Source organism: Colletotrichum phormii, assembly GCF_030913505.1.
Source record: "Colletotrichum phormii strain CBS 102054 chromosome Unknown BDP81scaffold_16, whole genome shotgun sequence".
In the NCBI taxonomy this organism is placed as follows: Eukaryota; Fungi; Ascomycota; class Sordariomycetes; order Glomerellales; family Glomerellaceae; genus Colletotrichum; species Colletotrichum phormii.
In genome coordinates this window covers 339,566-365,548 of record NW_026851458.1, presented here as the reverse complement: position 1 = coordinate 365,548, position 25,983 = coordinate 339,566, and the positions used below count along the sequence as shown (strand labels likewise).

General features: G+C 54.0%; 10 protein-coding genes and 1 non-coding gene across 11 annotated transcripts; 6 read left to right on the top strand and 5 right to left on the bottom strand.

The window, feature by feature from the left end:
- Positions 1 to 402: 402 nt before the first annotated feature.
- BDP81DRAFT_451843 (uncharacterized protein) lies at positions 403 to 3,338 on the top strand (the record flags this gene model as incomplete). The annotated part of the gene is made up of 2 exons (XM_060592681.1): positions 403 to 743; positions 800 to 3,338. The coding sequence occupies 2 exons, from the start codon at positions 403 to 405 to the stop codon at positions 3,336 to 3,338; spliced, it is 2,880 nt and encodes a 959-aa protein (XP_060442489.1).
- A 603-nt stretch (positions 3,339 to 3,941) lies between these two features.
- Positions 3,942 to 4,709, bottom strand: BDP81DRAFT_325758 (acyl-CoA N-acyltransferase; the record flags this gene model as incomplete). Its single annotated transcript, XM_060585006.1, has 2 exons — positions 3,942 to 4,318; positions 4,397 to 4,709. 2 exons carry the CDS (start codon positions 4,707 to 4,709, stop codon positions 3,942 to 3,944), a joined length of 690 nt encoding a protein of 229 aa, XP_060442488.1.
- Positions 4,710 to 6,006: 1,297 nt separating this feature from the next.
- BDP81DRAFT_433280 (short-chain dehydrogenase) lies at positions 6,007 to 7,366 on the top strand. The gene is made up of 2 exons (XM_060590845.1): positions 6,007 to 6,379; positions 6,444 to 7,366. Exons 1-2 carry the CDS (start codon positions 6,328 to 6,330, stop codon positions 7,250 to 7,252), a joined length of 861 nt encoding a protein of 286 aa, XP_060442487.1. The 5' UTR covers positions 6,007 to 6,327; the 3' UTR covers positions 7,253 to 7,366.
- A 339-nt stretch (positions 7,367 to 7,705) lies between these two features.
- On the top strand, positions 7,706 to 8,272 carry BDP81DRAFT_325812 (uncharacterized protein; the record flags this gene model as incomplete). Its single annotated transcript, XM_060585009.1, has 1 exon — positions 7,706 to 8,272. One exon carries the CDS (start codon positions 7,706 to 7,708, stop codon positions 8,270 to 8,272), a length of 567 nt encoding a protein of 188 aa, XP_060442486.1.
- A 261-nt stretch (positions 8,273 to 8,533) lies between these two features.
- On the bottom strand, positions 8,534 to 9,407 carry BDP81DRAFT_463012 (uncharacterized protein; the record flags this gene model as incomplete). The annotated part of the gene is made up of 3 exons (XM_060593963.1): positions 8,534 to 8,558; positions 8,677 to 9,197; positions 9,351 to 9,407. 3 exons carry the CDS (start codon positions 9,405 to 9,407, stop codon positions 8,534 to 8,536), a joined length of 603 nt encoding a protein of 200 aa, XP_060442485.1.
- Positions 9,408 to 9,950: 543 nt separating this feature from the next.
- On the bottom strand, positions 9,951 to 10,853 carry BDP81DRAFT_325124 (thioredoxin-like protein; the record flags this gene model as incomplete). Its single annotated transcript, XM_060584949.1, has 2 exons — positions 9,951 to 10,408; positions 10,493 to 10,853. The coding sequence occupies 2 exons, from the start codon at positions 10,851 to 10,853 to the stop codon at positions 9,951 to 9,953; spliced, it is 819 nt and encodes a 272-aa protein (XP_060442484.1).
- A 1,421-nt stretch (positions 10,854 to 12,274) lies between these two features.
- Positions 12,275 to 13,662, top strand: BDP81DRAFT_463010 (uncharacterized protein; the record flags this gene model as incomplete). Its single annotated transcript, XM_060593962.1, has 3 exons — positions 12,275 to 12,372; positions 12,536 to 13,022; positions 13,540 to 13,662. 3 exons carry the CDS (start codon positions 12,275 to 12,277, stop codon positions 13,660 to 13,662), a joined length of 708 nt encoding a protein of 235 aa, XP_060442483.1.
- Positions 13,663 to 14,311: 649 nt separating this feature from the next.
- On the top strand, positions 14,312 to 14,393 carry BDP81DRAFT_t245. The gene has a single exon. It is a non-coding gene; the product is annotated as a tRNA-Leu (tRNA).
- A 1,991-nt stretch (positions 14,394 to 16,384) lies between these two features.
- BDP81DRAFT_396606 (mitochondrial carrier domain-containing protein) lies at positions 16,385 to 17,779 on the bottom strand (the record flags this gene model as incomplete). The annotated part of the gene is made up of 2 exons (XM_060588211.1): positions 16,385 to 17,175; positions 17,242 to 17,779. The coding sequence occupies 2 exons, from the start codon at positions 17,777 to 17,779 to the stop codon at positions 16,385 to 16,387; spliced, it is 1,329 nt and encodes a 442-aa protein (XP_060442482.1).
- A 1,583-nt stretch (positions 17,780 to 19,362) lies between these two features.
- BDP81DRAFT_451837 (ubiquinol-cytochrome C reductase complex 14kD subunit) lies at positions 19,363 to 19,908 on the top strand (the record flags this gene model as incomplete). The annotated part of the gene is made up of 3 exons (XM_060592680.1): positions 19,363 to 19,487; positions 19,575 to 19,737; positions 19,810 to 19,908. 3 exons carry the CDS (start codon positions 19,363 to 19,365, stop codon positions 19,906 to 19,908), a joined length of 387 nt encoding a protein of 128 aa, XP_060442481.1.
- A 2,991-nt stretch (positions 19,909 to 22,899) lies between these two features.
- BDP81DRAFT_325450 (Anp1-domain-containing protein) lies at positions 22,900 to 24,376 on the bottom strand (the record flags this gene model as incomplete). The annotated part of the gene is made up of 5 exons (XM_060584980.1): positions 22,900 to 23,048; positions 23,099 to 23,233; positions 23,288 to 23,416; positions 23,472 to 24,100; positions 24,204 to 24,376. The coding sequence occupies 5 exons, from the start codon at positions 24,374 to 24,376 to the stop codon at positions 22,900 to 22,902; spliced, it is 1,215 nt and encodes a 404-aa protein (XP_060442480.1).
- Between the last annotated feature and the right edge of the window lie 1,607 nt (positions 24,377 to 25,983).

The window sequence follows — 25,983 nt, the reverse complement described above, 5'->3', positions numbered from 1 at the left end:
AAGCTTGGGATTTGGGGAAAGATGATGGAGGGGAGGAGAGGAGAGGAGGATTGAGTTAAACGGCCAACAGAAGGCCCAACCCAGCCCAGCCCAGCCAAGCTACAACTACAGCTAAGGTAGCTAATAGGCTCATCAAAGTGCCTTGTATTCCCACACTTTCTTCATCCATGTGCCGTAGTGCCGTTTACCAAAGTCTTGGATTTCTTCACCTTGGCTTCCTCTAATCTCACCTCTCACTGCAAACAACCTACTCTCTTCAACTAGACCCCACCAGTTTAGTAGACAATTTGATAACCTAACGATCGTCGCGAAGCAAACATCTTCCAACCTCGACAGCTCTGTTCCTAGCTTCACATAACATCACCTCGCACCGAGCAAAGGTACCCACCGCGAATGGCGGCCATGCGAGACCCCGAACTCGATGACGTCCCCCCTCCGCCGTACTCCGAGACCGACATCTACTCAACCTCCGGCCGGCCATCAAACCCGCCCTCAAATTCACCTCAGGTCTCGTCCCATCATGGCACCAACGATGCCGCCTCGCGCGGCTCCTCGCATGCCTCATCCCACAGCGAAGTCATCTACACCCCGCCATTGACACCCCGCACCGGCGGCCCAGGCAGCAGCGGCGGCGGCGGCGGCGGTGTTCACCATCACAGCTCGAATGCAAGCCTCGACCTCACCAGTCGCTCTCTCGCGGCAACCGGGGGGGATCCCATCAATCTCAGTCTCTTTCGGGGTCAGTATCGGCATCGGCATCAGCGTACTCGGAGTTCACGGCATCCTACTTCGAATCCAGGCCCGCGCCCGCGGGACTCGCCCCGTCACCCAGGGACCACCTCCTCGTCCACGCACTGACCGTCACCCCGAGCTCGACACCGGACGACGTGCCCTACTCTCCGGCATGGGCCCCCCGCGACGTCACGCAGCAGGACTGGGCGACATTTACAAACTGCCTGATCCCGCACCACGCCGCGGCACGGAACGAGGCCATCATCGACCGTAAGCTTCAGGCTGAGGAGGAGGCCCTTGCTGCCGCCGCTGCCACATTGGATGGAAGCGGTACAGGGCAGAGCAACAGCGGCAGCAGCGCGCACGCCTCGGCGCAACTGGACCAGATCCGCGCGGACAAGGACACCGATCCAGGCGCGGCGGCCGCTGCTCTGGGCGTGAGGAGGGAGGAAGCGGAGGGTGTGGTCGCGCAGTGGAACGAAGGGTTCTTCCGGCCCAGGGGCATGCTCATCACGCTGGTGCCCGAGGTGGCAGAGGAGGACCTACACATGCCAGGCGCTTGGGACCAGTCCTTTGACAGAAATGTCGAGAACCATACCATCGGAGGCGGCGATCGCGATCTTGGTCTCGGTGGTGGCAGTAGCAGCGGCGGTCCCACGCCTGTACCGTTCCCTGCGCATCCCGGCCAATTTCCCACGATGCAAGCCCAGCAGCAACCGCAGTCCGGCTCTAATGACCGGAACAGTTGGAGCTTTGGCGGCATCACCGTCTCGACGGACGGCATTAACATTGGCGACCGTATTGTCGCAGGCAGCAATGGTATCCGAGTAGGGAACCTCATTGCGGACGAGAACGGCATCAGGTTCGGGAGCACCACCACGCCGCGCGCGCAAGCGCACTATGCCGGACCCGGATGGGCTCCTCCGCCGCCGCCCGCACCTCCAGGCCCGCCACCGGTGCCGATGTTTGGCGGTCCCGGCCATATTCCAGGACCCTTCCCCCCGACCGGACTGCCTCACCCTCAGCCACCGATCATTCCACACCCGAACCCGCAGCATCTCTTCTTCCAAGGCAGTGGCCCAGAACAACAACACGCACGCCATGAGAGTGGGGATGGTGGCGGAGCAGCAGCCCGCGGTCGACCTCCCGGCCGGTACCCCTCAGACCAGCGCTCCGTCTCATCCTCCTCCGCATCCTCTGCATCCTCCGTTGGCTCCCTGCCAGACTACGAAGACCTCTATCCCTCACAACTGCCCATCTACAAGCAGCGCATCACCTCCTGGCTATCTCACCCAGAGCAGCCCGTCACGAAAGATGACATTGCGCAGCTCCGCGAGGACATACGTTCCGCGGGCTCTTCGGCGGCGGCGCAACCTCAGAAGCAACCAGAGAAAGGGCCAGAAGATACAGCAACAGCAGCCGCCACCGCTGCGTCGAAAAAGGCAGAGGAGAAAGCGCTCCGAGCGGAAATCAGAAGCATCACGCAAGACTGGCGCAAACTCAAGCGCCAGCAGCGGGCCACGCGCAAGGAGAAGCGGAAGGAACGCCGCACGAGGAGGAAAGAGGAGAAGAGGGAGCGGAGGGAGGAGAGAAGGGAGAGCAGGCGAGAGAATAGGGAGGCAAGACGCGAGCAGAGGGGAGCGCAGAGGGAACTGCCGAGGGGCGGCGGCGGCGGTGATGGTGGTGGTGGACCGGGAGGAGATCCTCATCACCATGATCACCAACGTCGGCATCAGCAGGAGCACCAACGACACCAGCAGCAGCAGCAGCACCAGGCACAACAGAGACAACATCAGGAACAACAAAGGCAGCATCAAGAGCAGCAAAGACGACATCAAGAAGAGCAGCGTCGACACATTCAACAACAGCAGCAACAGCAACAGCAGCACCAACAACATCAGCAGCACCAGCAGCATCAGCAGCACCAGCACCACGGCCCCGGACCGGCCCCGTGGGGTGGGCCGGGAGTGTTTGTTCCGCCGATGGGTGTCCACGTTCCCCCGCCGCCCGTGGTACACGGCACTCCCCCGATCCCAAACTTCCCCAACAACGCCTCCCCAGTGCCGAACGTCTGGGGCATGCCGTGGGGACCTCCAGGGCCGGGTAGAGGGTCCATGCCGGGTGGTTATCCAGGCGTCGGCAATGGTCCTCCTGGTCCTAGTCCTGGTCCCTGGGGAGGACTGCCCGGAGCATGGCCCGTCACAGCAGTGCCGGCAGTGCCAGCAGCCGGGAACAGGAGCCCCAGCATTGGCGGCGGCGGTGGCATGACCTCCACGCCGTCTACACCAGTGCCGCCCTCCTCCCAGGCGCTTTTCAAGGCGGTTGAGGAGATGGAGAGGGATATTGTCAGGAGGGTAGAAGAACTAGACAAAGTAAGGACGGAGATGCGGGATACCAATCCCGGAAGAGGACGCTGCGGCGGTAGTCGAGGATGGGGCCGGGGCCGTGGTCGTGGCGGGGGATGCGGCGGAAGAGGCGGCGGTGAGAATACGCAACGTCTAGAGATTGACGAGTTGTCGAGGAATATCGAGAAGCTCAAGGTCGAGGCGGATGCCGAGTTTGCAAGGGAGTTGGCGGCGGAGGACCAGAAGTCTGGGGGGTGGTAGACAGTCCACACATTGACAGACACACATCAATTCCTACCTTAGCTAGGTACGTACACATATGTAGGGGGCCGTATGATTCAGGGGGAACAAATCGGTACATATAGTAATCTGTAGAGATACAGCAAAGGGAAACTAGTCTTTGCTTCCATCTGATCCCGCTGATGCCTCGTCTACTCTTCTGCTTTTGCCGTGATGATGCGCCGTAAACCCAGTCATGAACATGATCCGATCATATGAGGCTTTTGAACTCCACATCCAAATGCTGGCTACATTGCCCAGTATCGAAAGGCTCATCTTGCACTTCTTTTTTGACAAAAGACCACACACACCCATCGGAAATAGAACTTGCAACTGTGCTTTCGAAACGACGTGGTGGTCAAGCCTTGGATAGCTGTGTCATCAGCCTGTCAAAGTACCATTGCCTTTTCTTTTCTTTTTTTCTTCCTTTTTTTTTGGCTTTCCCGCCCACGGCTACGCTGTCCCAAAGGTTGGAAAGCAAGCAAATCTATGCCCGCCCGCTCTTCACCAAGCAAGCCATCGAGTAGCCAGGACTTTCTGAAAAGAAAAAAAATCCGGCTAACTCTTCCCCAAAGAAGGGCCCCCTTAATTCTGACTCTCATTCTTCTCAACAAGCTCGCCCACACCCAACCCGCGACCGACCTTGACCTTGCGCTTCTTATCAGCGGCAGCGGTGGTGGTGGACGCAGGCGCATTCGGATCGCGCCCGACGTCGCCCACGGCCTCGCCCTCGTCTGCCGCCTCCTCCTCCTCGCGGTCGCGCTCGTCCTGGATCTGTTCGCGGATGTAGCTCAGGTCGAGCTTCATGCAGTAGGCGTCCTCGCCGTCGGCGTAGTATTTGCTCTCCGTCTTTTCGTTCTTGAAGCCGAGGGTGTCGCGGTAGAGGTGGATTGCGGCGTTGTTGGAGACACGGACGTGGAGGGAGACGTATTGGGCGCCAAAGGTCTCGACCATGGCGAGTTCTGCAGTCGTGGATGTCAGTGATAATTACAATTCAAAGAGCCTGGTGACAGTGGGAAAGAGTCGGAAGGGAAACGTACGACTTTGGCGCATCAGCTTCTCGGCGATACCTAGGCGGCGGTGGGTGCGCATGACGCTGAGACTGGTAATGTGGCCGTGGGCGACGCCGTCGGTGGGCTCCTCCTCCATCTTGGCGAGGACGTAGCCGACGATCTTGGGGTAGTCGTAGGGGGTGCGCTTGGGGCGGGAGACGTCGACGGCGACGTAGCTGAGCTGGGGCCAGGAGAGGGCGTGGTAGAGGTAGTACTTTAGAAAGTAGTTCTCGGGCAGGTTCTCGAGGTTGGCATGCTGTATGAGGGGGAGGTCGGCGGGCTTGAGGAGGCGGATATCCATGGTGGGCGGTTTGTGTCTGGGTCGTGGGCTGTGAGTAAACGGACGGGTCGGTCGATACGGACGAGGTTGAACCGGCTTTACGTTGGGGAGCTGTGAGCGCGAGGCTGAAGAGGCGAGGGCGTGTGGTGGTAGGTTGATTTCGCGATGGGAGACGCTGAGGAGGGGAGTGTGGTGTAGACTTTTGGAAAGACCCTGGTCGTTGGACCATGAGGTGGCTGCGAGAACCCCACCACCGCCGCACAAGGCTCCGAGCGTCGCTCAAAACTGCCCCGCCAGATGCTCAGCTCAGGTCTTTGTGTATGAGCTAGGGATACAACAGCTTACGATGAACAATAACTTTTCCGTGTCTACAGGACCATCACAAGTCCCTCATGTTCTGAACATAACATTGTATTTTTATGCAATCTCTACAGTCTTTCCGGGCTGGAAACAAGACAGGAAAGTTTTATTCATGTGTGGTCTTTCAAAAGTCGCTTGGGATGGTTAGCTCAGACTATGCAAGCAGTGCACCCAACTCAGATAACTTGAAGCATGAGAATGCATCCGAAATGCTCTATCTTTAGTACGAGGTTCTATTGCTCTTCATCTTTCGAAAGTACTACTCAGAGAAATGGCTATTGGAAACGCTGCCGAATATACCCTATACTGACTATCTCCTAATTCTTCTACATCCTAGCATAATAAAAAAGCTTCGCCGTTTAACTTACTCGTAGTCTACAATTACTAAGACTGCAAGAAGGACCCTTAACCAGCATACCTTGATCTATGAAAGTGTGCATAAATTTCCTCATATTCTTTCGAGAAGATATGATCTCTCATTAATAAGATACTAGAACACGAGCTTTATGCAACTGATAGAGGTTTGTACGTGCATACGGGTAAGCCGGACCGCTCTCGACTCTGCGGTGATATCGGACTTTGCTCTGGACTCAACCTCATATCACTTGGACATTCGTAAACATACAAGTACACACCATCAGTCCAACAGAATGCCCAGTCCATAAAAGAACCCTCATGGTTCTCAAACGTGAAGCGCGAATCCACGATGATCCAGGACCACCAAAAAATCGTGGCCCCCTGGCGGCGTCCAGCCCAAGGCCCGGGATTGGCGCGGGAGAATGACGTGGGGGGGGTGTGCTGGGTGTGGGATGCCCACTGAGCGCGGGGCACAAAACTCCAGCGCATAGCTTGCGATAGCGGGGTAGCTTTCACCCAGAAACACCGACCGCGTCTTCGTGAGATCTAATGTAAGGTAATGGTAGCCCGCCACGAGCTTCCATTGGGCGGGATCTCAACACTTTCTGACGGGTCACGAGAGCTGCTAGCATTGCCGATTCGGGACAATCGAACCCTGCTTGGCTAAGGTAAGGTCGGTAAGGTAGGGTTTCCAGTCCCTGAGTAAAGTAACGTATCCGTACTCCGTAGTCTTAGTATGTAGCTTATAAGAAACCCGTCCCTGGGCTCCCGTCCTCTTCTCATCGTGAACATTTACTGACCTCCTCTCTGTCTGTCGTCTTCCCTTCTTTGATACTGCAACCACATTCCTACTCCCTTTCTCTGCTTTCAACAATAACCAGTTCATAAGAAGCGCCAACGACTGGTCAAAAGCTCCATCACAATGTCTCGTTCCCTCGATGGCAAGCTCGGAATCGTGACCGGCGCCTCTCGAGGTAAGGCTTTCATAGCCACAAGCTTCGTAAGCTTCTAGACACCGTCTAACACATCCCCATTCAGGCATCGGCGTCGCCATCGCCGAGCACCTCGCCGCAAAAGGCTGCAACCTCATCCTAGGCTACACCTCCCCCTCCTCCCAATCCCCAGCCGAACAACTCGCAACAGACCTCAGCACAAAACACAACATCCAAACCCTCGCAGTCCAAGCCGACATGGGCACGCCCGAAGGACCCCAATCCCTCGTCGCAACCGCAAAATCGCATTTCGAAAAGACCAACAACGACACCAAGAAATTCCAAATCGACATCCTCATCAACAACGCAGGCGTCGCCCAAAACAACCTCCTCCCCTCCATAACAGTCTCCCAATTCGACGTCTCCTACCGCGTAAACGTCCTCGGCCCCCTCCTCTTAACCCAAGCCGTCCAGCCCTACCTCCCCACCGACCGCTCCGGCCGCATCGTAAACATGTCCTCCGTCAGCTCCTCCGCCGGCTTCCCCGAACAGAGCGTCTACGGCGGCACCAAAGCCGCGCTCGAGGCCATGACCCGCACCTGGGCCCGCGAGCTCAGCGAGAACGCCACCGTCAACGCCATTAACCCGGGACCCGTGCTCACCGAAATGTACGCGGGCAACACGCCCGAGTTCAAGCGCTTCATCAAGGGTTTTATCGAGCACGCGCCGCTGATGAAGGCGAGGCAGGGCATCGACTCGGATGAGCTTGTCAAGGCCGCCGAGGAGGAGGGCGGGAGGCCGGCGTATGTTGGGGAGATTGCGGGTATTGTGGGCATGCTTGTCTCTGCGGACTCTGCGTGGTGTACGGGACAGGTTGTTTGCGCTAATGGCGGTATGTTTTTCGGGTTGCAGTAGATGGGCAGTTATATAGACGTGACTTACTGCGTTGAATCATGGGCCGTATGATGGGGTTTTTGCTGTGTTAGTTATGAGGTAGACTTAGAAATTGATTCCCCAGGTTCCGCTGAATTAGAGTTTCTTAAACTTCATTAACTTCTTGAGTAACACTTTTTCTTTCCATAGATATAAAACTTGATCCATAAGTATGTCATTTCGTGTCGCTGGGCTGTTCATTATCAAAGTCCGTGAAAGTCGAGTGTCGAAACATACAGGTGTAAACCACTAGCAAAAAAACCGCTGAGTCAAACCTCACAATTTTGCCCCGCCACCATTTCAAAGCACCCCTCCATCAACCCTCAACTTCAACAACTCAAGACTCACCACGACTTACAACCGGAAAGAACACTCAAAAACTGAAAAGACTAGTCTCGTTGTTTCTCTTTCCCCCAAAACTCATCGCCCAAAACCATGTCTCTCGACCCCTTCGACGACGTCCTCACCCTAGAAGACCAATTCTTCTCAGAAGGCTTCCGCCAAGGCACCCAAGACGGCATCCAAGCAGGCAAAATCGAGGGCCGCTCCGTCGGCCTCGCAAAGGGCTACGAGAAATTCTACGAGAGCGGCAGGATACACGCCCGCGCCGTCGTATGGGCCAACAGACTTTCCCTGCCTCAGAAGAACAGCAGCACCACCACCACGGCAAAGTCTCTAAGCTCCGGTTCTTCGGCGGCGGCCTCGGTCTCGGCCGAACAACCTCACCCATCAACAGAGTCATCAAATTCACAAAAGACTTGCTCCCTACCGCCGCTGGCATCCAACGCGAGACTAGAAAAGAACGTCACGACGGCGTTTGCGCTGGTCGAGCCGGACACGCTATCCAAGGAGAACAGCGACGAGGCCGTCAACGACTTTGATGATAGGTTGAAGAGGGCGCAGGGCAAGGTCAAGATTATTGAGCGCATGACGGGTGAGGCGGTTTCTGCGCCAGAGGCTGCTGCTGCTTATGTGAAGGTCCCGGAGGCCAAGGAGATTTGAGATCCTTCGTTGTTGTCTTTCTAATGAAAGCATGGCCGGTTTTGGTTGGTGGTCGTTGACGTTTGTTGCAACGGCTGCATCATGAGGACGGGATAAGATACCCAGTAGGTAGAATAGCACAGAGATCTCTTGAGATCGACTCTTTTGAAAATCTTGAAATGGAATAAAACGTTTCAATGGAATCTAGTGCCCTTCATATTTACAATTGTCCCTCCTCTCTCTCTCTCTCTCCTGTACAGCAAAACCCGCGATCCCAAACGTTTACGCAAAAGTCCGGCAAGGGTAGCTGTTCACTCACAGTTAGCAAAATCATTCCTCGTCATCACCAAAAAGGCCTCCCCCCCCCCCCCCCCCCAAGAAATCCAAAAACCCCCAAAACATAAGAAGGAACAGAAAAAACTCACCCTTCGCCGTAGGACTGGTCCTCGTTGACCTTGTACTTGTGCACATCCCACTTTCCACTCTTCAAATCCTCACCACTCGGCGTCGGCGGCAGCCCATTCGTAAACAGCGCCTCCTTGCTCGCCTCCACAGCCCCCTGGGCCGCATTCTTCTCGAGGTACGCCGCGATACCCGTGGCCTTTCCTTCCTCCTTGGCCACGACGAGCGCCTTCTCGCCCGCCTCGCCAATGAGCTCGACGCGAGGGTTGGCAGCGGAGCCGACGGCCAGCAGGCCCACGACGTCGGCCTGGTTGACGACGCTGATGGCCGGGTAGTTGCGGCGGGCGTCGCGCTTCCAGTACGGGTTGTCGGCGATGTCGCCCGCGGGGACGGTGACGGGGTCGTCGTAGGCCAAGGGGTCGTTGGCGCCCGGTGTCGGGTTGCGGAAGGTCGGGTTCAAGGGGACGCCGGAGGAGCGGTTGGGGTCGATTGCCAGGGTGCGGCGGATGCGTTCCCAGATGCCTGTGGACTGGAGGGTGTGCTTCTGTAGGAGGGCGAAGGAGACAAGGTTAGCTACTGTTGCTCAATTGAGGTCGTTCAATAGTTCGGAGGAGGGTGGGTGTGTGGGTGTGTGGTGATGGTTCGTGATGGTGTTTGGTTTTCCCTGGCTTTTTCGCAGGATCAATTGAGGTCGTACCTGGGAGATCTCCACGAGACCGCCTGCCGCAGCCTTCGCAATTGCCTTGGAGGCCATCTTTGGCGACGTCGTAGACGGTGGAGGGGAGATTGGGGGGGGGTGGTGGGTTTCGATTGGCAACGGTTCGATGACCAGCTTGAGGTTGGATGTGAGCGTTCCGGGCACCTGAGCTTGATTCGGGGGACGGGAGAGAGTGCTCCAGTTTCTGGCAAGGAACCGGAGGGCCGAGGTTTTGCCGGTCGAAGCAATAGCCGTGCTTGAATTTGCAACCCAGCACCGCCGGCTCTTGGACCAAAGTATCCACTTCACCACTTCCCCTTGTAAAGCTACATTGCTGGAATTTCCGGGGGTTCATCGCATTGAATCGGCCGTGGGTCAAGATGCCACGCAAGTTCGCAATGCACCGCAAAGACGTGCATCTTGGATGTGCCTATGAGCCATGGGAAAAAGGCAATGCACAACCCCAACGCCAGACAATCAATTCCCAGCTACTATACGAATACAAGAAAATCCTACCTTGCCTTGCTTTGTCCAGGCCCTCCAATTGCAAACGCATTTTCCGTCACAAAATTATACTTACACTGCAGCGCCATGAGCTAGTTACTCGTCCTTCTTCTCATCCTTCTTCTCGGTCTCATCGGCGGCCTCCTCCTTCTTCTCCTCATCAGCCTTGACCTTTCCGTTGGCCACCTCCTCTTCCTCGGCATCGGCAGCAGGGGCCTCGGTCGCGGCCTCTTCGGCTCCGTCAACATCGCCGCCCTCAATCAGCGCCGTGACGACATCGACGGTGCCCGCGGGGCTGCCGGGCTCGGCGATGAGGACCTTGCCGGCCTTGTCGACGACAAAGACGCCGCGCTGAGTGCTCTTGGGCGGCTTCTTCAAGCCAATGGCAGCAATCAGGGTAGCCTTGGGGTCGCAGAGCAGCGGGTAAGGCAGCTTCTGCTTCTCCTTGAAGGTGGTATTGGCCTTGGGCGAGTCCATAGACAGGCCGTAGATGGCGAAACCCGTCTTGGTGAGCGGCTCGTACGAGTCTCTGAAGAGGCAAGCTTGCTTGGTGCCTGGATATCAGAAGCTCGTTAGCATGGTTGATCGGACTAGAGGTCGGTATTACCAAGCATATATCGCTGCAGGAACACACTCACATCCGGGAGTCGAGGCTTTCGGGTAGGTGAAGAGGACGACACCGGCCTTGCTCTTGTCGACGAGCTCCTTGAGGGTCGTCTTCTCGCCATCGTTGGTCTCAATGTCGCCGCCGAAGCCGTCGAGATCGATTGTCTCACCCTTTGTCGCCTTGACCTTCTTGCCAGAGCCATTGGCAGCGGCGGGCTTCTCGCCGGGCTTCTCGGCAACCTTTTCAACGGGCTTCTCGCCGGGCTTCTCGGCCTTGCCCTTGACGGCGCCCTTGACCTTCTCAGCCGCCTTGGCGACCTTGGACGAGGCCTTCTTGGGCGCCGGAGCCGGAGCAGGCTCGGGGGCTTTGCGCTTGCGAAGCTCGACAGGCATGGTGTCTAGATGCAGCTGGGATGTATGCTGTGTGCGGTGGGTACAAGTATCTTCGTATAGAGAGGTATACAAGGGGGAGATCGCAAAGGATGTGCGACTTGAATAGCGGCGATGCACTGGTGATGCGATCAAGATGCGATGGGAAAATAGAGCGAAATTGCAAGAGATGGGAGGGGGTTACGGGAATCGAGGAAAGTTGAGAAGTAAACAGGAGGTCGAAGAGGACGTCCTCGAGATGAGCCAATCACAGGCGGCCATGGCCAGAGCTTCAGCCGGGACCAGGGGGCTGATGCGATGCAGATGTCCTGCCGTGTTGCGTTGCTGCATTTTGGCGGTGCGGTGCGGTGCGTCGCGGGTGCTGGTGCTGATGCTGGTGCTGGTGCTGGTGTGGGTGCGGGCGCCCCCAGTCTGTCTCTGTCCAGTGTCTCTCTCTCTCTCTCTCTCTTCCCTTCCCACTCGCGTCCAGTTTCCTCTCCTCTTTCTGTCTCTCCTTTCTGTCTGGCTCAGCCTAATTATTAAGCTCGGGTCTCCACGAGCAGTAGTATTAGCCGTTGCTGTTTCTGGTGGGCATGGGCGCACCGGGGGTGGTGGTGCCGTGTCAACGTTGTATTGCTCTGCTTTTGCTGGGTGCTGGCTCGGAATCTGCCTGTCTGGGTTCCCCCGGCTGTTTCCCTGCCGCCGACGTCTCAACCTCTCATCTGCCATTTCCCTCTTCTCAAGAGTGAAGAAAGTCTTCGCAACCCGGTCCATCGCCCAGTAAGCTTTTCGACCATTGCCCGTGCGTTCCTCGACCCCGACCTGTGGTCTTAGTGAGGTTAGCCTCTGAGGGAGCGCACGTTCTGGTGCCCGTCCGGCGTCGGGCTTGCTGTGGGGGCACACCAGATGGCTGGGCCTAAAAGCCGATGTCACCGATGTGAGATTAAGTACGCTGTCTCACTCACCGAGCAACCAGCCGTCATTGACACTTGTGTCTCTAACACACCGTGCTTTGCGTCCACCGTCTTAATCTCTTTATTATATCTTACTTTGCTCCATCCAAAGTCAGTGGTTCGAGATGCCATCATCGACCTCATGAGTATACATGTCCAGCGTTGCCTTCTCCAATATGTGAGAGGCAGGCGGGAGCTGACCCTGGAGTAGGCGCCTTGCGTCGGCGCCTTCCAACAGTGAGTGGATGCATATGCACCTTCCAAGAAGCCAACATCTTTCCCACTGCTGCCTGCAGTTCTCATTCGTTGGCTCTGTCTTGTGGTTTAACTACGCCTCAAGTGAGGCAACAATCTCGGCGAAAGCTCGTCTATCTTTCGCTCTACTAACAACACCTTACTCTCGCCAGCGAGCACGCCTATTTTCTCATTTTCTGCAGACGAATCATCATCCCTATATCATTGTCTCTACTTGGCTGCAAGTACCCCTAAGCCATGTGGTTGATTAACGTCAATACACTTGAGCTGGAGGACTTCATCGAGCCGGACTTCCCTTACGCCATCCTCTCTCATACCTGGGGCAGCCAAGAAGCGTCTTTCCGGGAACTCAAATACCAATGAGACCACGATGTCTGGAAAAAGGACGGTTACCTCAAGGTTTACAATACTTGCCGAGTGGCCAAGTCCCTCGACCTGAGCTACGAATGGGTCGATACTTGCTGCATCGACAAAACGTCGAGCGCTGAACTATCCGAGGCTATCAATTCAATGTCCCGCTGGTACAACCGATCATGGGTCTGTCTGTTTCGCCTTCCTCTCCGATGTGAATGACTTGGCTAGCTCGGCCACGTTCCTCGAAAACTTGGCCGCTTCACGTTGGTTTACCCGGGGTTGGACTCTTCAAGAACTGATTGCGCCAAAGACTATCACTTTTTACAATGCGTCCTGGCAGCTGCTTGGTTCAAAGGAGACTTTGTCCCCCTTTTTGTCGTCCATCACAGGCATCGACGAGGCCATCCTCATTGGCAAGGCGCCTCTACTCAAGGTCCCCGTCGCAACTCGCATGTCTTGGGCCTCGAAACGCCAAACTACTCGGACAGAGGACTCTGCCTATTGCCTGCTTGGAATCTTCGACATCAACATGCCCTTACTATACGGCGAAGGCGAGAAAGCGTTCGCGCGGCTGCAGTCTGAGATCCTACAAGACACAAACGATCTATCTATACTCGCCTGGACCTCAACAGTCTCGGACCCCGAACGACAAGAAGAATACAGCGGACTGCTTGCAAAATCCCCATCCGATTTCCGTGTATGCGCAGACGTCAAGCTGGTCAACATGTCAAGGCTATCTGACGACTTTGAAGTCGGCGTGACCAGAAAAAAGTTTTCAATCAATACTATGCTCTATTACTCTGAGCGCTTCGACCAAGAAGTTGTCTCTCGAGGCGAAACAGAATACATCATGCAGCTACATCGCAACTTCCTCGATTCACAGTCATTGGGGTCAACATCTCCAAGGACCTATCACGGCGGTCACTCGATTTCAATCGGCATTATGATTGTGAAAATACCTTCCGGTTTTGTACGTCATAAGCCGTGGACTCTGGCCGCAGAGTATGGCCCATCAGACTATGGTTCAACATTTCTTCGCCGGAGACAATGTTTGGCAAGCCTGCCAGAGATAGAGGAATTGGTCATGTACACATACAACATGAAAGCCAAGCCGCTTAAGCTAGTATGTCACTTGAGTTCCGAAGCAGCTTTGGAATTGCAAAGTACCAGATTCAAGAACGCGATATTCATCTCTGTTGACACCCGGCCCTTGGGCGGGAATCCAGTCGAGATCTTCCAGGCAGAACCTCAAGCGCTTTGGGATGGGCTGAATCGAGTCTTTCTCGACAAAGCCAAGCAGGAATCAGTCCACCGAATATACGATGTTCGTTTTCTACATTTCTCTCTCCATTCGGGCGAAAAATTCTTACTCGTCACTGCCCTCGCTAGAAAGACCTCTTCAGGGCCTCACGGACGCTTTGCAGCCTTGCTCAACTATCACGGCAATGAAATGGGTAGATGGATCATCGACCGACTTGACGACGAATGGGATGAAACAGCGAGGTCGTGCGCGGATGTCATCGACATGTTGGGTATGATCATAGGGGGTTATTACGATGTGAGCCCTTTCTGGCCGCTATCATAACTGTGCCCAGCAGAGTACTTGACGACAAACACAACTCCGGCTACGCACAACATCCGGCTGTCTGACGGTACGGAGCAAGAGGTGACGGTTAGAACCATTCCTCATGAAGCGGGTGAAGGTGCTTGTGAGATACTCGTGTCGTTTAATGGACAACCTCAACTGGCCTCCGGGATCAGAACAGAAGTTGCTGCTGATTACGGACAAATCTCCGGGATGACATCAGAAGCCCTTTTCGATTTTGAAGATGTCTGGTTGCGGCATGATCCGCCCACCACGACCCGCAAGATGCCCAACATGAACCCCACCCTAGCCGACATCCTCAATGATTACACATAGGCAAGATGGCCGAGCGGTCTAAGGCGCTAGCTTCAGGTGCTAGTCAAGTAATTGGCGTGGGTTCGAATCCCACTCTTGTCATTTTGAAGCTCTCGCGAGCTCACTCTTTTGGCGTTTTTGGGGCATTCCGTGGTGTTGCGGATTTGGATGGTCTCTACCAATGCCTCTCAGTCTAGGCTTTTTTGACTTTTCTTCAGCAGACGCACCAAAGTACTGTAATAGCTGATTTCTCGTATGTGTCCACTATAATTCCCTCCCATTGACGTGAAGGCGTTTTGCTCACATTTCATAAGATCCTTACACCGTCACACTGAATCATAAAAAAGTTGTTTATCATTAAAGGATGAAGTTGAATGGGCTGTCAAGTTCGACCAGACTGTGACTGCGTGTCTCATTGTGCGCTGCCTCCGAGTTTTTGTAGGTACAAGTGAGCCAGGCTGCCTGGTGTCAGTCATTCATAATATCCGTAAGCCTCTTGATGCTTACACCAAACATCGACCAGTTTGAACTACCACGGAGCGCTCACATAACGACCGATGCCATTACTGGAAACACAATCACTTCATACTTCTTTTCAAAGTTCCATCATTTTGTATCTTAAGCCTGAACACAACTGGAGGGAACCGATCCAACAATCCCTCCAGCCGCAAAGCCACGACTCCAATGCCTGTATTTGCATCCCCGTCCCGGATACATGCATAACCCCCACGTCCCCAATCCTCTAACCACAATCAGCCCATCCACATCTCATCCATGATCCCACTCACCCTCACTCCTCACAAAACCTCAAACCGCACCGCATTTCAAAACATAACCTCGTCCGTTATAGAGCGATGCTCACAAGATGAAGAAGGGAAACCTGACACCAAAGGTAAGGGAAAAATCCAAGATAAACACAAGGTTCCCCACCGAAGAAACCTCCTGACTGACAACACACCCCTTCCCCATAGACCATCACGGCCCCTTTAGCCGCCTTCACGATGGCCTGTATCCTCTTCGCGTAAATCTCACATTCGGAGTTTCCTCAGTCCCAAGACTCATATGATGCTGCGTCTCATCTGGGTTTTGAAAGGACCATGAAGACCGTGACAATGGATGCTGATATCGAACCAGATATACCCGCTCGTCAATCCGCTCGGCGCGTGATCAGGCCGTACGTCTGACCATTCTTCCCTGTTACCCTGACAGAAGCTCTAGGGTACCGTGACTTTTGGGTCAAAAAACTGACGACGTGCAGAGACATCCTCACGGCCCGAGCCATGGACCTAGCAACGGTAGCCCGTCTTGAGATTTTCCAACACCTCGGAGGTGAATGCCGCGTCAAATACGCAGCGCGACGAGTTCACCAGGTACACAAATTAGGGGCCACGTATCTCACCGAATCACTGGCCCTCTGTACCAAAGAATTGCAGACCAAAAGCTAGTTAGAGGGCAAGAAAAAAGCAGCAGGCTTCGCGGGTTTAATTTCGTTCTTCTTTTTTCGGAGTTTGTTTCACGGTTTCTATTGTAGTTATACCCCCCTCTCCGCGTCTCCGCCGACATTTCTGTTTCTGGCTACCGCGGACTGCTAAAAGCCAAAACAAAAACCCCGCAACATTGGTTCAGTGTGTGTTTATCGAAACTCCTTATATACTCCGCGCCAAACAAGTACAATGCTACAAAAGTGAGCCGCCAGCCGATGGGAATAAACAAAGCCATGCATGCCATGATCCCTGTCTCGCAACTATACCCTAAATGTTCCGAAATCGTGTGTGATATAAGAAAGAAGGATAAGTGGTCGCTTGGATGCGATGAAGATGAGGGGAGGGTCAGGTCAAAAGAGCCGTCTCCTACCTTGAGCAAGGGGCTGAAGGGGACTATTGCTGGTTCCGTGACCTGAATCGAGTTTGTCTATACCTGACGACCAAAGTTAAGGGTATCTGGAAAATCCCATCCCTGTTTCCTAATCTCAACATCTTCTCTTTTCCCCCGAGACTGCTAAACCGCACATATTGCCTTGACAAGTTTCTCTCTCTCCCCACTCTGTCTTCTTCAAAATGAGACCGCGCTTCTCTGGCTTCTGCCCTACCAGTTCATGGCTCGGCTGGTGTACCACTTGCTAGTTTCCTCTTGCCCTCGCTCCTCGCATGATTCAAATGCTTCATCGCAAACTCGTACGTCAGCATCGTCACTGTCGCGGCCGGCACCGCTCGCATCATGTTAGTGCCCATGCCAGCGTAGAAGGCCCTCCAGCCCTCCTCTTGGAGGATCGTCCGGAAGGTGCTGACCACGCCGCGATATTTTGGTGATAACGGTTGCTGCGGTTTGCCGTCCTCAGATAAGGGAACCTTGATTCCCAGACCTTGAAGATACTCGACTCCTCCTACTGGTTTTCTCTGCGTCTGCAGTCTCGTGCGGATGACTTCGTGAGGATATGTGGCACTGCTCGCCATGATCTTCGATAATATCGAAGCACCCAGCACTCCCATCCATTGCGACTCCTGCGAATCGCCCTGAGTCGGCTCTCCCATACCCTGGCCAGTGAACCTCGTTTTCAGATACTCATAAGCTGGGAACTGCACTGCCACGTGCGTAAGTCCCAGCAAGGCGGGGGTGAGCCCAGAGTAAAAGGAAAGAACGCCCTCCGACGTGTACATTTTGCGTGCCGCATCGATTGTTGACCGATAGTGCCATGAACTGTGATTCGTTGGTCTGGACGTCGGAGTGTTGCCCGATCTCGGAAACTGCGAATGATACTTGCCCGGGTCATGGGCAACGCTCTGCGACATCAAGCGAGTCTTGATGACCCAAATGGGATTCGTGACGACAGTGCTACTGGCACCAGCGATAATGGATGACCAAAAGTTGATCAACACCGTGTTGTCTGTAGCTCGAGTCAGCAAACATGACTCTCGGGCGGGACGCTCCCACGGCAGAGGCTCCCACTTACCATGACGGTGCTTCAACCAGTCTTTGCTCTTATTGTAGACGGTAAACCATACAGCCCAGGTGGGCAAATAACCCAGTACTATCGGGCCGAGTCCCCTGTACATGCCGCGTATTCCCTCGTCCTTCCAGATTACACGGGCGGTGCCAAGCAATCCATTGTAGAGCTTCGGACCATGTCCGACATGTCTGCCCTTCTCAACTGGGTTGAAGCCGCCTTGGGCTTGCAGCTTGGTCTTGATAACATCGAGCGGGCACGTAACAACGCCCGAGGTAAATCCTCCCACGGCACCGGACAGGGCGTTGAACTGGGCGTCGGAAGCGCCAGCTGCCCACCGCTCAAATGCAGTGATCGTCTCGTTGGCGGGCATGACAGCAACGGCCTCTTCAATAGCAGCTATCGCCGCGCGGGCAGGAGCCGCAGCTGGGTAGGCTCTGGAGCTACTGTAGTTGGGATATGTCGAGGTCGGGTAAGGCCCATATTCTTCGTCGTTGGGGTGTGGTGCGCCTCGTTCAGCGTCGTGTTGTTCGTCGTGAGACATTCCCTCTCACTGTTGAGGTTGGTCGAAGTTCAGAAGTGCGGAGGTTAGGCGCCAGCTAGGTACGGTATCAGCAAGGAAAAGGCGGCGATGTCCCGCGGTGTGTACTGGTTCTCGGAGAATTGGGTGCGAAACGAAGTAACGGGTCAACGAGGGCCCGGTTCTCTCGGTGTATTCGTCGTGATTTTTATTCGAATATCGTGCCGCGTCTTTGGTGGTCTGCGTCTTTTCTCCCTGGCCGTCTCTCTCTCCGTTTGTATCTGTCGTGTAGGTCTCACTCAGGTAGTTGGATAGATGCTGGACCTTCCCAAGTGTCCCGGTATGCGGGGAACGCTCCCACGCCGCCGTGACACTGAACGACTAGCGGTTATCGCAGCCCATTGGCCTTGCGGGGAAGCAGTTGTATAGGTCAGATAATCGAGAACGGTTCTGGCAGGAAGGAGGCTCCCAAGCACACGAGATCGGGAAGTGAGGGGTGAGAGAGGAGGCGGGCGGCGGAGAAGGGGAGTAGAACGAGAGGTGGTAGTAGTCGGTACGGTACGCAGTACGCAGCATGAGCGCAGTCGGGGGAGTTGGAGATTGGATACTGCGAAAAGCGCCGAGGTGGAGCGGGACGGAGCACGAGAGCAAAATGATACGAGCTGTCGGCTGTCTTTTTTGGCAGGAGGTCCCCACGTTCAGGGTACTCTTACAGGTGGAGGCAGGCGCAATCTAGTGGGCTGGGAGGGAGGAAGGAGCAGTTGGAGCGCTGGAATCCTGGATAAGATGTGCCGGAGCTGCTGAAGGAAGGGACCTGCGCGATGACGCGCCCGCTGCTTTTCACCGTTGTACAGAGAGCAGCACTACGAAGAAACCGCCGAGGAAGATGCTCCCGGGAGCTGCCGGTACTCTCAATTCTTGTTTGCAGCCCTGGATGATCAGCAACGGAAGATGACACAGTATCGTTTGTCTCAACTCAATGGTGGCCATGTAAGCTGGTGAGATATTTGTCTTGTACCAAACAGTTGCAAAAGTTCTTGTCAGAAGAGCTGCGACCGAAAAGGCAGGAAACGCCAAGTGTCCAAAAGACATCCCAGACGACTGCCAAAGGTCTCTAGAGTCTGAATCGCAATCCAAAAATGCCCAGAATAAAAAGTTTCAAGCTTCCAGACCACAGAAGGGGAGCTCCACCTCCGCCGGTTCCCTGCGGCTTTGCCCAGCACCACAAAATGCGATTCCCAATCATCCGCAGCAGGGTCTGCGGTGCTATCGTGGGCGGGCATCCAGTTGGTAGCTCCAATTACCTCATCGGGCCCCGGATTCAATCACGAAATCTGCACTTCTTTCTCTTGGTGATCCGTGCGTCAGGGCCATCTCATCAGCCACATCGTCCTCTGAGCCACACCTGATGCTCTCTCAATTGTGGCGCATGCCGGAATCTCAAGGATGATCACATGACCAGCCGTCCCGAATCGTTGCGCCTCTCCGGGATGCTCCACGAATTTCCCATAGAGTCCCAACCTCAGGCGATTCGCAAAACCGTACTCCGCGGCATTATATCGAAACCTCTCCTCTCCGCGCCCACCACGCACCACACAGCCGCCACAATGACTTCGCTCATTTCCAAGCAGATCGCCGACGGCATCCTCGCTCGCCCCTTCCTCAAGAGCATCTTCGTCCCCTTCTCCAACTGGTACGCCAACGCTGCCGGCCACCGCAAGCTCGGCTTGAGGTAAGCAATTCTTCGACAACCACGATTCAGCCACCGGTCCGATAGAAGAACAAAAGTACTGATTGTCGATTTTTCCCCCGGCTGCAGATTCGACGACCTCATCGAGGAGGAGACCGATCTCGTCCAGAAGGCCCTCAAGCGTCTCTCCCCCAAGGAGTCCTACGACCGCGTCTACCGCATCCGCCGCGCCGTCCAGCTCTCCTACCAGCACAAGCTCCTGCCCAAGAACGAGTGGACCAAGCCCGAGGAGGTGCGCATCCCTGAACGATTGACAACGAAAAAAAAAGAGACCCATTGGCAGAGGACTGACCCTCGATTATAGGACTACCCCTACCTCGGACCCATCATCCAGCAGATCCAGGCTGAGGAGGCCGAGAGGTTGGCCTTCGAGACCATAGAGGTCCAGAAGAAGCACCACTAAACCACTCTTCCTGGTGGGGGATTACGTTTGAGAGGAAAGGAGAGCCGCGCGCACGATGCTGTAAAGTTATGACGAAGGGGAACCGCCTGGCCGGGCGCGCGACAGAAATTTAGACCAGGGGGGGGGGAAAGAAGGCCAGGCGGTTCGTGTACCTTATGTATAGACCTTTGGAAGGGGGTTGCTTTCTCGTCAATTGGAACTCCCTACTACACTTACAGGTTCCGCTGCGCTCGAATAGCACCAATTGATGACAACTTTTTTTTGTATGGCCTTGGAATATCCGATGCTTCTCACGGTTGCCACCCCCCTGGTCCGGGTTCGCGGAAGCTAGCTGACATTGTACGCACTCTCACTGGTTGGAACCCACAGACCCACACAGGTACATCAACATCATGAGTAACGACTTTCTTTGGCAACGTTGACGACGTTGACGAACTTACATTAATGTTGTTGTTGATGGTTCATGTCACGTTTTTCATCGCCTGGAGACTCGCAACCGAAATTCCATGAGCGATAGTCGGCGTGATGTTTTTATCGTTTGCCATTTCAATTGATCGCTAACCACTTTTTTGCATACAACTATCCGCGTGATCTAATTGGCAGGATCTCTCATGAACCTGCAATGCAAGTGTTGTGGTTGCCTAGACGTGGTTAACAATTGAAATTACTATCACAACTGCAACTGGGTACGATTGAGATGCGGGACCTTTCTACTTTAATCAATGATACCAGGGTGATTGTGCAGTGAGAGAACCTCGTTTCCGGCCTCCGACCTATAAGTGACAATATCATTGTAAGGAGATGGTGCAAACCGGCCCGACATTGTGCACGTTGATGAGTTGAAGTGTTATAATAGTAGGCTTATTGATTGCGCAACTTCTCAACTAGGTATTATATTTTCAAAGTCGACCCTTGGTGCATCAAATTTAGTGCCATACCACAGTAATTCGGAGCACTTGATGAGAGTAACTGCAAGCAAACACACGTGTGCATGCAAGGCGGATGAGTGAAGTATATCTCACATCGCCGGTAAACCACATTTTCTTTTTAGCATTTTACTCTATGATTTAAGTAAAATGTCTGTTAGATATCTTGAGTGTCACATCCAATAATTCTAGGGTTGTTCAGAATATGCTCCGCACCACTACACATCATAACAATACACGCTCTATGACAGGAAAAGACGAGAGATCATGACATACCGCTCACTGCTCGGGCAGAGTAGTGACGGAGAGATCTGGTTCTCTGCAAACACGATGCGAACATGGCATCTCTTACTTCCCACCCAAATCACTCGACAAATTGTGTGCCCAAGATGACATGACTACTCCTATTTTGCAACTGGATTCAATATCAGCCAACCGAATCGATTCCTACGCTTCCAATTTCACTTGCGTGGATACCCTCTTACCATACAATATATATTCTACCACCACTGTACCAATGATAGTAGCACACCACTCAAACGCAACGGCAGAAAGTTTGACAGTAACGAGTTCAATGATGGGAATCGCTAGTCATCCTCATCTCAATGTATCTCGGGCTTGAAGCAGAGCCACAACCGACAGAACTCGAAACAGCAGGATACCGTCAGACATGAGAGCACAAGCAAGAAGAATAAGCTCACGGAGCTGAACTATCTTGTTGGGAATAATATGACTTTCCACATATTGTCGACTACACCGGTCCCATACAATTACAACCTCAAGATTCCTTCCAAAGCCAGGCAGAACTACCGCTCCATGCCCCCCCTTTGCATAGAAAACACACAAAAAGAAAAGAACAGGGAGATGAGGAGGAAGAGCCTAGTAATAGATGACCTCGGGTACCTCGGGTTGGTAAAATCTTGTTCGTGGATTGTTTTGCTCCCATCAAAGCGTCAAACCCTGGTGTACTTACTTATAGGGAGAAATGATAAACAAGGCGAAAAGGTGTTTTCTCATATGCAAAGTAAGACACCCTTCCTCAACATTATAACAGAAGAGCACAGGAATGAGGGCCATCACGAGATTACTTGAGCGTCGGGCAAGGCCTTCACCCAATGAGTGCCTTACTTCTGCTTCCTCTAGGCCATAGCACGGCACGGGGATCTTCCTGCTTCTACAAAAGTGGAAAGGAGACTATGAGCTACAAATATATGACCTCGATTGTTCACGATCGGTAGGCGTAGAGGCTGAATCAATCAATAGTCCCATGTCGAGCAGGATTCTAGATGGCAAACAACCTTCGCCCAATTGCAACCAGCCAGTCTCTGGCCCTGCCCTGGCCCTGCCCAACTGCCGCTGCCGCCGGGCCATAGACCATGGAATATAAGTCAATATATCTTACATGACAGACGGTAGAGAGTGGTTTCGGGACAAATCAAAATGTATAAATTACGCCTCTTTGAACTCCCGAGTTTCCTCATACCCTAGATATCACACTCATTCGCCGAGAGAAAACTTCACCAAGCAATCCTTCTCTCCATAAAGTGCTGCTAGCGTCACCACATCCCAAAGTCCGAAGCCGAATAGGAGGCTCCCCTTCCTATGTTGGGCGCTACCTCTCCCCCTCCTATGCTAACAGTTGATATAACCAAGTCTATTATTACAGCGAGACATCCTTTCATGTGGTATGAGTCGCCAAAAGAGCATCCCTCTTCTTTTCGTCCGTCTTGCGTTTCATGGCCAGCTCATTCAAGTAGTCGACGTCGAGCCAAAGAAAGGTCAGGTCTGTCGATGGATATATATGTGGCGCAAAGTCGAACTTGTGGTTACCAGAGCAGCCGAGGCAATTACCAACACTTTAGCCTCTCACCCATCATTCGCGGGCCAAAACGCTTGGGACCAGTATCCGGAAATGCCTCCTCGTGAAACGCTCCCAAGTACCGTGTGTGTGTATCGTTACGTGGTCATACAGTGCTGTGCTCCGTCAGCCGCATTCCGCGGACCAAGTCGGAGAAAATTGTCGTACAATCGAAAGGAAGTAGGCTAAAACGCATCCTCAATGAGATCATGCGTTTCCAGGCTTCTCCTCTGTGTCAATGTGCCATACGACGTAGTTGGGCAGACCGACAACACGGTAACCGGCGCGCTTGGCCATCTTGGCGAAGCCTTCTGTCTCGGCCTGGTTCTCGAAAGCGTAACACGGGAAGTTGATTCCTGCAAAAAATTAGAAAAAGTTTGGTACTCCGGGCACAAGATAAACCAACCTGATCTGTGGACATCGCCCTTTACGAGGATGTTGACGCCACCAATGCCGTCGAGGTCGAGCTCATCATCCTTATTGTTGCGCCAATCGCCCTCCTTGGCCATGTATCTGCGTCCAGTATCGTACTCCTTGTAACCTAGTCACATATTGTTAGTCTCTGTCTATGGGCACCTGGAGCAGTATCCCTTACCTTCGGCGAGGACAATGTCCTTGTCCAAGCTAGCTGATAGTCTGCGGCCCTTGTCAGACTCAACCCAAGAGTTGTAGTCGAAGCGACCCTCGATGTCACGGCCATCGCGGTAGCGGTGGAACCAAATGTCTTACGGATTGTTAGCATCTTTTCCATGTCAACGTCGTGCAAACTTTATACTTACTCGGCACGAGGATGTCGGTATCGTGGGCAATAAAATCCTCAAGAATCTTCTTGGGGCTGTCAACGATGTCTACGTCACGCCAGTAGACCCAAGAGTGCTCAGGCTTCATGGCAGCAGAAAGAAGGTAGTTGCGAGCCTTGCCCATGGCCTTTCGTCGGGGACCTTGAGCCTTGAACGAGTGGCGCTCTTCGACGCTCTGGCTAAGCTCAAAGTCAAAGTCCTTCTCGACAACCATGGCACTGTTGAAGGGGATCTTATCAGGGCGGCGCTGAATGCGATCCAGCTCGGAAGCGAGAACAGCGAGGGTATCGTCCTTGGAGTCGCCGACAAGGAAGGCGAGGTCGATCAGGTGGTGAGGGTACGTAAGTTCTGCGATCAGCTCAAAGTACTTTGACAGGTACGGAGCAGCATCCTTGAGAGGCGTGAGGATCAGGACGCGCTCCTCGTTGGTAACGGCCTTGCGCGTGGACTTGATGGGGTTGAGGTCAACGTGGATGATGGAGGTATGGTTGATCTCCAGGGGTTCGTGGTGGTTAAAGATGACGGGGGTCTGGAGGTGACCGGCCCATGAAGCTTGCTCATTGAGGGACATCTCCATGGGGGGTTTCGCGGGGCCCCAGCAGTAGAAGCTGCACGGAATCACAAGTCAGCAAGCTATTATTTCTGCAGCGCATCGCAGGGAAATATCGCGCCCCCTGGAGAGGGAGGTTCGCCAAGTCGGTGACAACATACCTCTGCATTTCCGAAGCTGACGAGCGAATACCGCGCCATAATAGCAGAATGGTGCCGGTCAGGGCAATGAGGAGAAGGAAGCGCGTTCTAGTCAAAAAAGACCATACTGCTCTGGTGGGAGGTAGTCTGGCCTGGGCAGACTTCCAGTTGATTCCGCCTTTGGGGAGAAGCATGGCTCCGGAGAATGAAAGGGTGGTCTTTGACACCACCCGAAAAACACGTCTTTACAGAAAGAAGAGAATGACCGATAGGTACCCCGGCACAGCGAGTGTCCGCAGTCGCAGAATTGCAGACGTGAGGGCGTCCTCTAGAGGTTGTCGCTATTGACTATCGTCGTTGTCGCGCCAGATTGAAGGCTGCACGTATCGCTTAAGGGCGGCCGACGGTCGGTGATGTCGCGCAGACAAAAGATTGAGTAGCACAAGCCTCCCCAAGACAAGTCCGAGTCGACAAGCAAGTTGGTGAGGTCGGAAGCAGGAGGTTAACTGATTGGGCAGTTTCGTGTCGTCCGATAGACAGCAGTGGTTGCAGCACACACTCCAGAAGGGGGTGGGCCAAGGCTGACGAAAGCCAAAAGGTCGTCGATTGAATTGATAAGGGTTGAGAGGTCCAGAGATAGTAGGACGACTCAGTATCAGGGATCCCGTGGAAGGATAAGGTAGTGTGCGGTGCGATGCGGTTCGCGGTGTCAAGGCGAATGTGCAAAGGTGTACTTTGGTGCTCTTCCAACCTTGTTGAAGTCCTCAAAGGGAACGCGAGATGATTTCGGCCAGAAGTTTTGTCGAGGGCAAGAAGACGAGCGAGGGACATTCGGGTAAGCCCAGCAGGAAGGGGAAGGAATTGAGAAAGGAGCCACGCCAATGCTGAAAGGGCCCCGAAAAAAAATGGTCGACCGGGAGGAAGAGCGACTGGTGTGGCAGGCTTGGATGGTATAGGCTAAGGCACGTCGAGGCAAGGCAGGCGCAGGCACTGAGGTAGGCTTGGGTTGGTGGGAGAGGCAGGGTACATGCAAGTACGCGGGAGATGGAGGGCAGGCACAGTCAACTTGGAGATTACACCATGTACCGTAGCTCACCACTCACCCTATTACTCTGCAGTGTTGCACCACACTCTCTGAATTCAAACGTACAGACCATAGCTTATTGCCTCAGTCCACAGCAAACGAGAAAGGAGAAAGAGAAGAGTTTGGCCTGAGGTGAACCACGGATCTCGCCAACTTTGCCTACTGGACCCTTACCTGAGCACGCACATCATCACCGTTCCATAAGGTAATAATTGTCTGCCTGCCCATTAAGGTAGGTACTTTGGCTGACCTTGGAACAGGCGCAAGAAGCAGCTGCAACCCGCGGCTCGACAGCAGCAGAAAATACGAAGAATGAGCCAATGGCAAAGCCTCAAAAAGTTTAATCAGGTTAGCAGAAGTACCGTCTTGTATCGACTGCCCTCAGCACGCGAGATTGCCGGAGCTGCCAAGCGCTTCTGGACTCAGGAGAGACTGTGCCGCAACCTGAAGGTACTTTGCCCTTTTCTCTGCTCTCTCTCTGTCTTTCTGTCTCCCTCCTTGTCCTACGGATACTATTCTCCCGTCCATTTCTGAGGACCTCATAACTGTAATTCAATTCCACGACGTGTCTCCCCGCTCATCTTTCCAGGATCAACAAACGGGGGCTTCGTGGGAAGCACGCGCCCCCTTTCCACCATCCATCTGTCAGCACAGTCAACTCAGAACCCCAGATGCTTGCGGCTTGCGGCCTGCCATCTTCAGCATGAAGGAGCGGAA

Excerpts from the sequence above, each read along its gene's own strand:
- BDP81DRAFT_433280 (XM_060590845.1), top strand. The coding sequence starts at position 6,328 with ATGTCTCGTTCCCTCGATGGCAAGCTCGGAATCGTGACCGGCGCCTCT. Across the intron at positions 6,380-6,443 it reads CGTGACCGGCGCCTCTCGAG|GCATCGGCGTCGCCATCGCC; the intron begins GTAAGGCTTTCA and ends ATCCCCATTCAG.